Source organism: Acinonyx jubatus, chromosome D2 (genome assembly GCF_027475565.1).
Source record: "Acinonyx jubatus isolate Ajub_Pintada_27869175 chromosome D2, VMU_Ajub_asm_v1.0, whole genome shotgun sequence".
In the NCBI taxonomy this organism is placed as follows: Eukaryota; Metazoa; Chordata; class Mammalia; order Carnivora; family Felidae; genus Acinonyx; species Acinonyx jubatus.
This window is the reverse complement of record NC_069393.1, coordinates 44,888,928-44,903,826: the sequence shown is the minus strand read 5'-3', so window position 1 is coordinate 44,903,826 and position 14,899 is coordinate 44,888,928. Positions and strand designations below refer to the sequence as shown.

Here is a 14,899-nt window from a genome sequence, read left to right as displayed (position 1 = left end):
ATACTTTTTTTTTTTTTAGTGTTTATTTATTTTTGAGACAGAGAGAGACCGAGCGTGAGTGGGGGAGGGGTGGAAAGACACACACACACACACACACACACACACACACACACACACAGAATCCCAAGCAGGCTCCAGGCTCTGAGCTGTCAGCACAGAACCTGACACGGGGCTCAAACTCTTGAACCGTGAGATCATGATCTGAGCCGAAGTCGGACGCTTAACCAACTCAGCCACCCAGGCTTCCCAAGAGTTCTTTATTTATAGATGACCCCAATTTGTAATGGCTTGAGTTACAAGTTTTTGACTTTATGATGGTGCAAAAGCCACACACATTCAGTGGAAACTGTACTTCAGACATTGAATTTTGATCCTTTTCTGGGCTAGCAGGATGCACTACAATCCTCTCTCATGATGCTGGGCAGTGGCCTGGAGCCTCAGCTCCCAGTCAGCCAGGTGGTCACAAGGGTAAACAACTGATACGCTTAAACCATTCTATTTTTCACTTTCAGTACAGTGTTCAATAAATTACATCAGATATTCAACACTCTATTATAAAACGGGCTTCGTGTTAGGTGATTTTGCCCAACTGTAGGCTAATCTGAGTGTTCTGAACACATGTAAGGTAGGCGAGGCTAAGCTATGATGTCAGTGTCAAATCTAAGAACTCTTTGCTTCATCCTAGATCCTGAATATTTGCCTCGATGTGTTATTTCCTAAAAACTTACAGTTTTATGTTCTATATTAGGTCTATGATTCATTTTCAGTTAATTTTTAGTTTTTTAAAATGTTTATTCATTTCTGAGAGAGAGAGAGTGAGAGAGAGCATGAGTAGAGGAGGGGTGGAGAGAGAAATGGGCAGAGGATCCAAAGCAGGCTCCAGGCTCTGTGCTGACAGCAGCGAGCCTGATGTGGAGCTTGAATTCACGAACTGTGAGATCTTTTTTTTTTTTTTTAATGTTTTTATTTATTTTTGAGACAGAGAGAGACAGAGCATGAGCAGAGGAGGGGCAGAGAGAGAGGGAGACACAGAATCCGAAGCAGGCTCCAGGCTCCGAGCTGTCAGCACAGAGCCCGACGCGGGGCTCGAACTCATGGACCGTGAGATCATGACCTGAGCTGAAGTCGGTCGCCCAACCGACTGAGCCACCCAGGCGCCCCAGATCTTAACCTGGGCCAAGGTCGGACTCTCAACCGACTGAGACACCCAGGTGCCCTGAATTAATTTTTATATAAGATAAGAGGGGTTTTTTTTCTTTCTCCCATGATGAATCCAGCACTATTTGTTGAAAGTTGAATTACTATATTGAAATGATGGTCTTGACTAGCCACACCACACCACCCTAAAATACTTTTAATGCAATTTTTTTCAAGTCATATAGTGATGGGAAAACAAACCACACCACATTTGGTATTTCGTGAGAAATCTTGAGATTCAGAGATTTCGTATTTGAGAGTCCTAATCTTGTCCCTTTGTTTGTTCTCTAATAAGTAGCCTTTTACGCTGGCTGCAGAGAGCTGGGAACATGTGGCAGCATGGGGATGCCTAATCCATATGTCTCAAGCCAAGTTTAGATAAAGAAGTAGGAGGAAGAGAAAAAAGAAAGACAAGAGAGGCCCTGCACTTCAGCTTTGAATCTATTACTTTTTACCTGGGTGACCTTGGACTGCCTTCCTGTCTGCCAATGGGAATGACGGGCTTTCTTTGCAGACTCCTTGTTGTAACATCTCACACATCAAGCTTCCGGCCTAGGTCTGGCTCCAGCACACCTCTGGTCCCCAGGGGAGAGGAGGACGTGCAAGGCTTTTTTCTTCTGGGAGTCCAACTCTCTTCCTGAGGCCAGAGGAGGTTGGACTACAGGAGTAGGTAGAGCTGAGCAGGTGGTGAGTGGAGAGCTTGGCTTGGCCATGTTGGACAGAGGGATGAGGGTGCCATAAAGTGCTCTCTCCGCCCTGCCCCCCACACCGCCCTCCCACCCTCCCTGAGGCCACAGAAAAGATCAATGACGTAAATGGATTAGGAAAAGCCTGCCTGGCCTCTTCCTGCTGTCACCCCACCTGGGGCTGGAGATTAGTGGGTGGCAGCTGTGTCAGGAGGACAGACATTTAAATGTCAGCTTTGGTCAAAAGGAGCCCTTCTAAGAAGAGAGGAAAAGAGAAGACCAGCCTCCCTCACCCCTCCTCCGGCGGGTCAGTCCCGCGCTTCCCTGAGCCTGCACTTTTTCAAAACACAGGACTCGCCTTCCTTCCAGTGATTTTCACTCCTCAGGCAGGTGTCGTGATCATTACAGACAGGGCTGGTGCTGGCGCCACATCCGACTCGGCGTGTGGCAGGGGAAAAGCCATGAATCATGTAGTGGAGATTTAAAAAAAAATGCCGTTAACCTACTTTCCCAGACACAGAGGAGAGCAGGCAGAGGATGCTACCTGGGCCAAGGGAGCACTTTTCAACAGCGCAGCCCAGCTCAGAGGGCGGTGCCATTCTCATGGTTCATTTGTTCATTCATTCATTCATTCATTCATTCGCCTAAGCTTTCATTTCGGAGTTTATTTCCTCATTCACTGATTCAGCCAGGCAGCCTCGCAGGTCCCCCCCAGAAAACATTTCTGTAGCTTCCTCTGTGTGCCTAGCCCTGTGCCCAGCCCCGGGGATGCAGGTGATGAAAACATGGTGTTGCCAGGCCGCAGAGGGGGCTGGGCTGTGCCTGGGCTGGAGCGGTGAGTACGGGCCCAGAGAGCTGGTGGACGTTGTGGGGACTCTGCCACAGGCATGTCTCTGCAGGCATGAGCCGGGCCTCTGTGACCCTGGCCAGCACCCTGCAGGTCAGGGGCGAAGCTCTGTCGGAGGAGGAAATCTGGTCCCTCTTGTACCTAGCTGCGGAGCGGCTCCTGGAAGACATTCGTGAAGGTAAGAGGGTGTTTGGGCCACATGAATCGCAGGGAGTTGAACGCAAAGCTTCCCAAACCATCTCTGACTGCTGCTTCTCAGATCTGGTATCAGTCCAAAGCATTAGATCAAGTAGTCAAATGACACCTGCCTATGGAGTTGCCCTGGGAAGGCAGGCCTGTCTCTCGGACCCATGGCATGCAGCAGAATTGAAAAAAGGCCTTGCTTCTAGGGAGCTTCTAGTGGCTGCAGCTATATGGGCCTCTCCCAACACCTGGACAGTCTGAGCATAAGGGACAGGAGGCAGGGGGCTGCCCTGCTGACACTCCCATATTGTCTCCTGCCAGATGGTGTATCACCTGTGCCCCATCAGGGGTTAGAACCCACACGCTAGGGGGTCTAAAGAGCGGGAGGGAGGTTAATATAAAGAATTATTAAATTCCAACAGAAGAGTAATTGTAAGATATGGTTCCCCAGGACTGAGGGAAGTACCAGTGAGGGACAAACTTGGAAGGGAAGCCCCTTCCCCAGATCGGGGTTCAGATTTGCTGGAATTGCTGTGCTTGGAGCCCACGATGAAGGCGAAGTTCGCTGCTTTGCGGGGCCAGAAGGGTCTGGCATTGACTGGACAAGCGAGGCACAGGAATAGCCACCAGGGGCGAGGGTGACCCTCTGGATGGAGGAGGGCAGGGGGGAGACATAACTTCCGGAGCTAGTGCTGCCAGGGGGCCTGGAGCCCGCAGCGTCTGTGCAGAAGCAGTGATCACTTGGGGCCGGGAGGTGCGTGCTGGACCACGGGTCCTTTGTCAGGGCAGAGCGTCACCAAGTGTCCTCCCGCCCGCGCTCTGAGACCCAAAACAGCAGGAGGGCCCCGCCTCCCGCCATGTCTCTCTAGCGCCCTCTACTGAGAAAGCTGCATGACGCACTCGCTGTAAAGGAGAGCTTGCTTCAGGGAGCAGGTATTGAAAGGTGAATTTGGAGCTGCGAAGCCTTCCGTTAATAACTGGAACAAAGGCTGAGCACGCACACTCACATGTCAGCTCCGAAGTCACCCGCGAGACCGCAGCCGAGGCTCCCCACACATGAGTGAGACCACATGAGCAATCAGGCGGGTCCCAGTGTGGGAAGATAAAGGAGGCTGCTGTGCACCTCTACTACCTTCATTCAGTTTCACCCTCCCCGTGATTCTTCACTCCCTCCTCCCTGCCCCGGGTGTCGGTTCCGGGATGGGGGAGGGGAGACTGATGAACCCCTACAGTACGCCCAGAAGACCAGCTGCCTTGGTCCCAGGCTTGGCTCCAAAGAACTCAGACTTGGGCTTATTTCCAAGTGGACCTCTGACCTCGAGACGCTTGGGGCACTGAGGAATTTGGATGCAGGTGGCTGGTTTCCTGGCCACCACTGTGGTCGCCCTTGGTAACACGTGGTCTTGTGCACGCATGTATCTGGGTTGTATCCACTTCATGTTTCCCTGGGCATTGCTCAGTCCATCCCAGGGGCACCTACTGGTCGCAGTCCTACAACTGGCCCTCCGGACAGTGGTCATGTCTCTATACTCCCATCATGGCCTTGTTTTCAGATTCCTCGGACTATGTGGTCTGTCCCTGGTCAGCCCTGCTGTCTGCAGCCGGAAGTCTTTCTTTCCAGAACCACATTTCTCACATAGAGGCTGCTCCTTTCAAGGCCCCTGAACTGCTACAGGAACAGAGTGACGATGAACAGCCCGACGCATCTCAGGTAAGTTGTGGGGCATCTCTGTGGCACCTTTGGGCCTGTCCTGGGGAAAGGCCTGGTCCTAGGACTTTGGATCTGTCCTCGGGGTGGCATCCCCAGCTCCCAGTTTAGCACCGAGGAACACTGAGGCAGAATGGATTTAAAGAATATTATTCCCAGGCTTTTTTTTTTTTTTTTTTTTTTTTGCCAGTCTTTTAGTTATTCGATGAAGACAGGTCACCTTCTCTAAGCTTCAATTTCTACACCTGTAAAACGGGGTTAATTTGACTTAATCCATCAGATTATTATAAATATTCAAAAAGAAGTGTTGGGAAAGTTGTGGGTACACGGTCTGAACCATGGGTACCCGTGGCAGCATGTAGCAAAACCCTAAAACGTCCCCAAGCAGGAGTTGATCCTAGGGTAGGAGTAAAGACTGATTTAACTGCAGTAATGTTTATTGTTGTATTGTTGACATTAGTGATAAACTGGAAACAATGTCCAGTAAATAAGATAGCATTAAAATGAGGCTGTGGGGGCTTATTTAATGGCTTGAAAAGAACCTAAATATATGCATGTATAATGTGACCCTAGTTTAGTAAACACACACACAACACACACACACACACACACACAGGGGAGATTATTTCTGGGTGGCAACATCAGTGGTAATTTTAGTTTTTTCACGGACTTGTTTTGCTTCTGGATAGCAAAAGGTCTAGTAAACATTATATTCAATTTTTAAAAGAAGAAATTCTTTTTTTAAATGTTTATTTACTTTTGAGAGAGAGAGAGAGAAAGAGAGTAAGGAGGGCAGGGGCCGGGGGGGGCGGGGGGACAGAGGATCCGAAGTGGGGTCTGCACTGTCAGCAGCGAGCCCCATGTGGGGATCAAACTCATGCACCACGAGAGCATAACCTGAGCTGAAGTCGGATGCTTAACCGACTGAGCCACCCAGGCGCCCCCATAAGAAGAAAATCTAAGGAGAAAGTGGTGTAAGGCAGGCACACAGCACTCAGGGCATAGTGGGCTCTTAATCAGCGAGTTCTGCTTCTTCTTGCCATCCTTTCAGGAGAAAAGTACAGCCTGGAAATTCCACCTCTCTTGGAAGGAGAAGGCGTCCTGGAACGGAGGCTGCTTTTCCTTCAGGCTCAGATAACAGGGGCTTGGTGGCTTCCAGGGTTGGTTTATCTGGGCCCATGTGTCTCCAAGTCAGATCACAATAGCGAAAGCATCAAGTTCCCCATCGCAGTGGCCCTGACTCTGTCACCCACAGGCAGACACCCAGCACCCCGAGCCCCTCTACTCTTTCCTGCACTGACAGAATCTCAGGGATAAGTCCCTGGACCCCTGTGTTAGATACAGATGTGGGTGCCTCTCAGTCCCTCTGTTTGGGTCTCTCTGGTGGTGCCTCCTACAGTCTGGAGTCAGCTGACATGCCACAGCTGGAGCCAGGGGATCTGACTTTCTTTTCTTTTCTTTTTTTTATAATTTTTTAAACATTTTATTTGTTTTTGAGAGACAGAGCACAAGTGGGGGAGGGGCAGAGAAAGAATGAGACACAGAATCCGAAGCAGGCTCCAGGCTCTGAGCTGTCAGCACAGAGCCCGATGTGGGGCTCCAACTCACAAACTGTGAGATCATGACCTGAGCCCAAGTTGGACGCTTAACCGACTGAGCCACCCAGGTACCCCAGGGGGATCTGACTTTCTGAGCAGCCACTAGAGGGGTGCATGCTGATGCACCCCAGAAATGCAGGGGACTTAGCTTCCTGGGGGGGGGGGAAGAATTGTGGCAAACTGGTGCTTAGTAGGCCAGGTCACCTGGCCATTACCCCTCTTAACACATCCCTGCCATTCAGTTCTGTTAATTGCTCTTATCTTCCGTCCACTGCAGACTCCTCTCTGCATCCAACTTGGCTCAGGTCCTGTGGGAGGTGAGGTGAGCAGTCAGGAAAGTGGTCTCAGCAGAGGCTGTGCTCACAATCTTCCCCCAGCTCTGGGCTCCGTCCTGAGCCTTGGAGGATGTATGCCGACTCCTCTCCTCAGACCAATATCCAGCTCTCCCAGCACACAGAGACATTTTTTCCACTGCTTGGCGAGTTCCAGTGCAGGTGGAAGGTGTGCGCTGGTCTCTAACTATGAGTCACTCAAGCCACTATCACCCCATCCTGTGCTCATGGCAGACATCAACAATCGATCATGCTGTTCTTTCCCGTGGCACTAGGAGTTGCATTCAAAACCGTCACCACCCTGCTCCAGGCAGCATGTACTAAGGGGCTGGATTTGGGATTTGGGAGGAAGCCTGTTGTCACTTTGGCCTTAGGCACCACCAAGGGTACTTAGAGCATTTGGAATCCAGGTCACTTCCCCAGTGTGGACGGTGCCTCTGGCAGTGCTCAGGGCACGGCTCCAGCATCTGCTGTCAAGACCATTTCTCCAGAGGTGAGGATGAAATCTGTGAACTTGTCTGCAGGTGTCTAGTCACGTTCCTCAGAGGGCTGGTTGATCGGGTTGGGGATATAAGGTCAGAGAGACAATTGGCACGTGTGATACTGGACACATGCTCTTGACCTAGGGATGCCAGAAGCCAAAACCAAAGTCACTTGTACTTAACTGAGTGGATGGCTCAAATAAGCGTGTATTTTCCACATACTATGTTTTATGAACTCAGCGTGTCCCTTCTGAAGTTCTCAAAAGTCATTTCCCGTGATCCTAAGGAGAATGCGCCTTGTCAATTACGGTAGAAGCCCCACAACAATAACAGACTGACATCGATTGAAAACTTAGTATAATCCAGAAGCAACATAGCCAAGGCTCCGGTGCCTGGCTTTAGGTCTTCTTTGGGAAAGTTCCCAAAGTTGCCTTTGCGTCGCCTCTTCTGTATAATGGAGACAATTAAAATACCAACCTCACAGGATGGTGGTGAGGACCGAATGAGTTAATGTAAGTAAAAGGCTTGGAGCAGAGCTTGGCATGTAAGTGCTCCGCGTCCGATAATGATAAAAAATTTTCATGACCATTTGCAGGTTCTTTTTACTCAATCCTCATGAGTATTCAGGTAGAATACTCACTTTATTATTATTATTTTCTTTTTATTATTAAAATTTTTTTAATGTTTATTTTAAAAGCAAGAGAGACAGAGTGTGAGCGGGAGATGGGCAGAGAAAGAAGGAGACCCACAATCTGAAGCAGACTCCAGGCTCTGAGCTGTCAGCACAGAACCTGATGGGGGGCTCAAACCCATGAACCGGGAGAGCATGACCTGAGCCAAAGTCAGACACTTAACCGACTGAGCCACCCAGGTGCCCCAGAATCCTCATTTTGAAGATGAAGAAAGTGAGGGTGGAGAAGTCAGATAATGTTCTTCCATTTCATCTTGTTTTCTGACAGGTGATACTTTTAAAGCAGGCTGTCCCATAGTGTGACACGTGCAGATGGTTTCAGCTATGCGCCATCGGAAAGCCTAAAGTGCAGCGGCTGGCACCACAGATAGAGTTATTATTTGCTTCATAAGGAGTCTCGGGATTGGTCGGCGGCTCAGTAAATGTCATTGAGGATCCAGGCTGTGTATTTACATTTTACCCTTTTTAGCTGCTGGTCTTTTTTCTGGTGCCTGTTGCCTCATGGTCCCAAGATGGCAGCTATGATCCATATATGTTGTCAGCATTCGAGGCAAAATTGAGGAAAAAGTGGGACCATGGACTGTGTTCTTATTGTCAGTAAAGCAAAAGCTTTCTCAAAAGCCCCTTAACAGACTCCCCTTGCGTCTCTTGCCAAAGTGGGGTGTCACGGTCACTGTGGTTTTAAGCCGCTAGAGTGGGAGACGGGAGGTTCACGGGAGTTGCAGATGGTGGGGGGGGGGGGGGGGCTAGCCGGCCAACACTGTCTGCCGCACGTGGAAATGGAATTGTGATTTGTTTGCAGGACTATGGAATACCAGAGGTGACCGAAATCTAATCTTGTGCTTTTTCTCTTGAGCAGGTGCACGTCTATTCTTTAGGAATGACCCTCTACTGGTCAGCAGGCTTTCATGTCCCACAAAATCAGGTCTGTAAACAAGGTACTCAAAGTCTTGCCAGGTCATGTCTTTGGATTTAATGAGCAGTTTTCTTCAGGACAGGGACCACTTCTCTTGAGCTCTGTGTCACCACTCTGTCCTCCTGGGTTCTAGGAAGGCATTGCCAACGGGTTACAGAAGTGCTCCCGCTGAGTTTAGAAACCACCACAGAATGCTACTCAACATGGCCATCCAGGCAGCCACGATTTAGAGTTGGCAAGCAAAATAAGACTTATCTGCTCAGAGGAAGTGGCAAACTAGAGGATTTTATAGATGCAGATTTATAAAACAGGCTTTAAAGCAGCCGTTCCTGACGTGAGATGCTTTCCTGAAAAAGGGTTCTGTGCTCAATTGATTTGGGAAAATGCTCCCTCTATTACCTTCCTCTTCAAGATTTTGCAGAGTAATTTATTAAAGACTCCAAGAAAGCTTAAAGCATAGAAAAATTTTAAACTTTTATCACAGCACTGTATAAAACTTTTGACTACAGAGTATGTGTGTTTGTGTGTGTGTGTGCAAATTTTCATCTCACACTATAAGAATTTCTTAGACCAGGGTAACAAGAGCCAGAGAATTCTCCTCTTCCTTCTTTTTTTCCTTCCTTCCTTCCTTCCTTCCTTCCTTCCTTCCTTCCTTCCTTCCTTTTGTTCCTTCCTTCCTTCCTTCCTTCCTTCCTTCCTTCCTTCCTTCCCTCCTTCCCTCTTCTTTCCTCCCTCCCTTCCTTTCTCCCTCCCTCCCTTCCTTCCTCCCTCCCTCCCTTCCTTCCTTCTATCTCACCTTTGTCTCTCTAATTCAACATCCCAGTGTTTCCTGGTGCTTTGTATTCTCATCCCTCCTCGTGTGATATCCTTCTTACCTTCCCACTCTACTCATGGGGTTAGATTCCACTTCTCAGCAGGGCATACCTGGAGCCCCAAATTGGGCTCTTACCTGTAGCTCTGGTTCCTCTCTGGAGCTCTTCCATAATCAGGGCCAGTTTCACGGGCGTGTGGCCTGTGTAATCGAATAGTGCCCTGCGCTTACAAGGGCCCATGCTTGATGTAATGCTCTGATGTCACTGTCTTGAAATTCTTAAAAGTTTTGAACAAGGGGCCCTGTGTTATCATTTTCCCCTGGGCTCTCTCCTGCCCACAGTGCCCTTCTTTTCAGACATGGCATCCTTACTATATACTGCTCCTTCTATCTGTGGTTCCTCCCCCCGCTTTTCTCCTGGTTAACACCAGTGTGCTTTTTGAGATTTAGTTCAAGTTCTTTCCCCCAGCTCCTTGTTCCCTCCCCAGGTTGGGTTAGACCTTTTCCTCTGTGTTATCACCATGTCTGTGCTCCCCAAGACTTGAGTCCTTATCTCTCTCTCTCTTTTTAATGTTTATTTATTTTTTAGAGAGAGAGAGAGAGAGATAGAGTGCAAGCAAGAGAGGGGCAGAGAGAGAGGGAGACACAGAATCTGAAGCAGTCTTCAGGCTCTGAGTTGTCAGCACAGAGCCCGAAGCGGGGCTCAAACTACAAACTGTGAGATCATGACCTGAACTGAAGTTGGATGCTTAATTGACTGACCACCCAGGCGTCCCAGTCCTTGTCTCTTTTGGTGACCATATTTCTCATCAGACTGTGAAGTCTTTGAAGACAGGGACTGTCTCCCACTTTGTAGTTCAGGCATTGGGATTTGCTGTACGAGTCCAGAACGCAGCATCCCTCTTACACATGGAGATGGGAATTCACAACTGATGCTCCATGGCAGGAAATGGTAGGGCAGCCCTTACCTCGAAAATGACTCACGGTATGGGTGAGCGGGACAAAAAGCCTGATTTTGAGTCTGAATTTGAGGACTTTCCCAATATAAATGGTGGCCACTTGAATGCACAAGGGAAATGCTTAAGCAAATATTTTTTCTTTTGCTTCATGGCTGCATGTGACATAAAGTTCAACCAGTGATTATTGACCTTGTGCTGACCATTGGAAATGCCCAAGGATGAAAAGGCACAGCCCTTATGTTTCTGGAGCTCACATTCTAGGGGAAAGGCCCAGTGAGATCCACCTAAATAATTCGAGAAGTAATTTGGTAGAAAGTAATTGAGGAAGTAATTTGAGAAGTAATTGCATTTGAGAAGTAATCGAGAAATAATTTGACAGGTTACCCAGGTGGGTGTGAGTTGAAGGCTGATCCCTGGTTTGATGTGTGTACTTGGCATGGGTGGATGCCCACTATGTCAAGCACCTATTTTTCATAAGTATTCCAAGCACAGGTTTGTGCTCTCTGGGTACCAAAGAACATTCCAGACTAGAAAGCAGCAAACTTCACACAGCTGGCGTAGAGATCATTGCTCTGCATTTTGTGGCCTCGGTGATATATCTTGTGTCCGTCCCCAAACGCTCCAGAAGGAGCAGGTGTCTGTCTAGTGGTAATGAGATCATCTGTTTCCATTAGTCCCCACCGCACACCCGACAAGGTATTGGACTCAGCTGTCCAGGCTTCTCATGCAGCCCCTCTTCTCTCCAGCCTCTGCAGCTCCATGAGCCCTTGAGCTCCATTCTGCTGACCATGTGTGAAGACCAGCCTCGCAGGCGGCTCCCCTTGCAGTCAGTTCTGGAAGCTTGTCGGGTTCATTGGGAAGAAGTGGCCATATACCCAACCTCTGCCAGTCTCCACGTTAGACGGCTGGCTGGCTTGGTTCTGGGCACCATCTCGGAGGTCAGTGTAGATCTGCGCTTCTCAACCCAGGAGCCACTAGCTAGGGGGAGCTATTGACATTTACATTAGCTAAATTATAGTTAATTGAAATGCAAGTAAAGTCTTCAGCTCCTCGGTCATACCTACCACGTTTCAAGTGCTCAGTAGCCACATGCAGCTGCTGATGACCATACTGGACACGGAAGATCTAGAACAATCCCAGCCTTGCAGTTCTGTTGGGCAGCGCTGGTAAAGACGATTGAGCAAGCCCAGACTTCTAATGTGGCTGAGATTCTTGGAATCTTTCCAAGAAGCTCTTTACACAGAAACAATGACATTACATGTTTGTAATCCGTGAGTCAGGTCACCTGTCAAAATTCAACTAGGCTTCATGCAAGGAACTTTCCCTGACTGTGCCTACAGTCCCTGGCCCCTCCCTCCCTCTGCTATCTTGTGTCTGCAGAGGGTCCCCCTGCTGCACTTGTCACATTTGCTGCCCCGTGTGCTCCCCACCGCCTAGTAAGAGGCTGGCACATAGTAGGCATTTGGCTTACATAGGGTTCCCTCCAAACAAAGCCAGAAATGGTGATGCTTATGCATGTTATTTATTGGGTAAGTGCCTGTAGGAGAGCGGGAGTGGGGGAGGGAAGACAGGATGGGAAATAAGCCCACCCAGAAGGTGGTCTCAGGTGGAGACAGCCTCCACCTGACCGCACAGGGGTGGAGCGGGGACTCTGGGGCAGAAATTACTTCAGCATTGGCCCCCTTGAGGCCGGGGCAGTGCTGGGACTGGGGAGAGGCAAGCGAGGTGCCTGTGATAGAAATGCAAGGAGGTCTGCATTTCAGAGGAACCAGAGAGAGGCCGGGCTGGAGACTGGCCGGGCACCTGTGCACCAGTCCAGGGGGCTGGTTGGAGAACTGAGACCAAGACTAACACAGGGGCGGTGTGGATGGAGAGGAGGGGACTGCTGGGGTGGGTGCTGTCCACAGTCAATCAGAAAATGCCTGTTCTGTCTTGTCCTCCTTCCTGGATCCCTTCTTTCTTGGCATCTGAACATGTTGCCCCTATTCATTGAGCCGGAGGAGCTACAATGAAGCAGAAAGCACACAGTAAGGTCGGTGGGTGGGGGTGGGAGCAGACAGACAAGCAAGCAAACATGATATAATGTGTCATAGAAGGAGATGTGAGGGATGTGATGAGGGAAAGTGACAAAAAGACACTTCCCTCTGCCTTGAGGGCAGAAGTGGAGAGCTTTGAAAGTACAAAGAACATAGTTCTGGGTCTTGAAGGCACAGAGGAGCTTAGCAGGGAGACCCTAGCCAGTTGGGGGAGCACATGAGCAAAGGCACGGCTGTGCTTGAGTGCGCTGATATGGTGGGAGGGGAGTGAATTACCTCTAGGGCGCATGTGGGTGGTGGGGTCCGGAGCACATTCTGGTTGCCACTGTTAGGCTCTCACTGTGTGGACAGATACTTCTGAACTGACTTAATCTGACAGCCAGTCTGTATGTGTCCATATAAATGTCCCCTCTTGACTTTGGGGTGTGGATGTGTGATGCACTTGACCTTCAGGTGGAGAGGAGACTCATGGAAGAAAGCTCCTTGGCACAGCAGGACAGAAGCTGCCTGCTCAGGCATAGGCTGCATCAGGCGAGCTGCGAGAACACAACAGTATGGGCCCTGGAGCGTCTGCACCCCTGCAGAGGTGGGTATGGTGCCCCGAGATTCCCACTCTACTGTTTCCCGCCCCGAGTGGGCCGGATGTCCGTGCTGTGGTGGCAGAGAAAACCCGGGCAAGCTCCCCTCTTCCAGAGAGCCCCCACAGGGAAGGGGCTGGGTCCTGAGGAAAGCTTCACCTGGAGCTATAATTTTGTGTGATATAAATCACACATAAATTTTTTTTTATTGAGTTTTAACTGTCCCAGCTGATAAGAACAAATTTCAACACACAACATAACGGAAGACTTTCTTTTCGTTAGTTTCTAGGTGGAGCAAAAGGAAAAGCAATCTGTAAAAGATTGTTTCTGTTGTTGCTGTAGGCGTGTCCAAGGAATGGTTTTTAGAATAATCTTGTCTCTACTCTTCAACTGAATCGGAGGTTTTTAAAAAAATTAATACTACTGTTTTCTGTCCCTAAAACAAGGTACTCTTTGCCACTAGGTTTTATTCTCCCCCTCAAAAACAAAAAACAAAAACAAAACACAAAAAAAACTCCTCTGAACCCCCTGTAGCTGTCATTTCCATTTCTCATGTGAGCAAATAGACTCAGAGAGGGTAAATAAGTCACACAGCCTATAAGTCATGCTGCTGATATCCACTTGATTCAAGAGAGCCATGCTCTTTGCCTCTTCTCATGCCCTCTACCGTGCTGTTTGGTTAGTTTCAGAGAGAAGCACAGAGACCCAGAATTCCCTGGAGCCCGGTCTGAGCACCTCAGCACCCAGTCACCATAGCCTCTCTGTTAGCAGGTAAGCAGTAAGGTGTCCAGGGGGTGGGCCATCCGCGTGGGGACCGCCGTGTCTTGCTTCTTTACTGATTACTGATACAAAACCCTTTGCTTCTCCAGAAAAAGCTGACCCTATTCCATTGGCAGGTGAAAAAACCCCACATTTAAGCAGATATGCAGCCAAGGTGATGAGGGGCCTGATGGCAGGTGTGCTTTTGGGCCATTCTGTCTCCCCTGGGAACCAAGTTCACGCCTCCATGTTGTGATTTTCTGTTGCCCCATGAGGCAGCATAGCAAACAACCACAAAACACGCTGTCTGAAGATAATGGTTTATTTAGCTCTTGATTATGGGAGTTGGGAATTCAGACTGTGCTCCGCTGGGAGGTTCTTCTGGACTCTGCCAGATGCCTTTGTGATTGGCTGCAGCCTGGCTAGTCAGCCTCACTTCTGGGGGTGGCTGGCTGTTATCTGGGGGCGCCCTGGCTCTTCACCAGCAGGCTTGCCTGGGGATTGTTCTCAGGACAATGGCAGAGTTGAGAAAAAGAGAGGGAGGGAGGGAGGAAGGAATAGAGAAAGGGAAGGAGGAAAGGACAGAGGGACAGAGAGACGCAAAGGACAGGGGTCAGGGAGAAGCTGTTGGTTTGGGGATGAATGTAATGTAGATGCTTGAATCTGCTTGAAACCACATGAGACGATATCCTCCTGCATCTGGAACATTAGGAATTTTGTAACTTGGGTATTTATTTTTTTATGTATTGATTTGTTGTCCTTCCATGATTTGGCCAAGGGCTGTGGCAGTACTTGGCGTCCAATACAGAGCTGGGGCTTGACAGGATGCAGTCTAGTTCACCTTACAGTGATTTTGCCTGCTATTTAAAACTCTATTTTTGGGGCGCCTGGGTGGCTCACTCGGTTAAGCGTCTGACTTCGGCTCAGGTCATGATCTCACGGTTTGTGAGTTTGAGCCCCGTGTCGGGCTCTGTGCTGACAGCTCAAAGCCTGGAGCCTGCTTCAGATTCTGTGTCTCTCTCTCTCTCTGACCCTCCCCCGTTCATGCTATGTCTCTCTCTGTCTCAAAAATAAATAAACATTAAAAAAAAAAACCTCTATTTTCTATTTGCCCAA

At 49.2% G+C, this 14,899-nt stretch overlaps 1 protein-coding gene across 1 annotated transcript in view; it reads left to right on the top strand.

Annotated features, from left to right (window-relative positions):
- Positions 1 to 2,437: 2,437 nt before the first annotated feature.
- Positions 2,438 to 14,899, top strand: part of FRMPD2 (FERM and PDZ domain containing 2) — an 81,908-nt gene continuing 69,446 nt past the window's right edge. The window contains 6 exon segments of the mRNA XM_027062508.2: positions 2,438 to 2,908; positions 4,467 to 4,624; positions 8,584 to 8,649; positions 11,157 to 11,348; positions 12,900 to 13,032; positions 13,708 to 13,795. Of these exon segments, the coding sequence (XP_026918309.2) occupies positions 2,785 to 2,908; positions 4,467 to 4,624; positions 8,584 to 8,649; positions 11,157 to 11,348; positions 12,900 to 13,032; positions 13,708 to 13,795 (761 nt within the window). The 5' untranslated portion in view covers positions 2,438 to 2,784.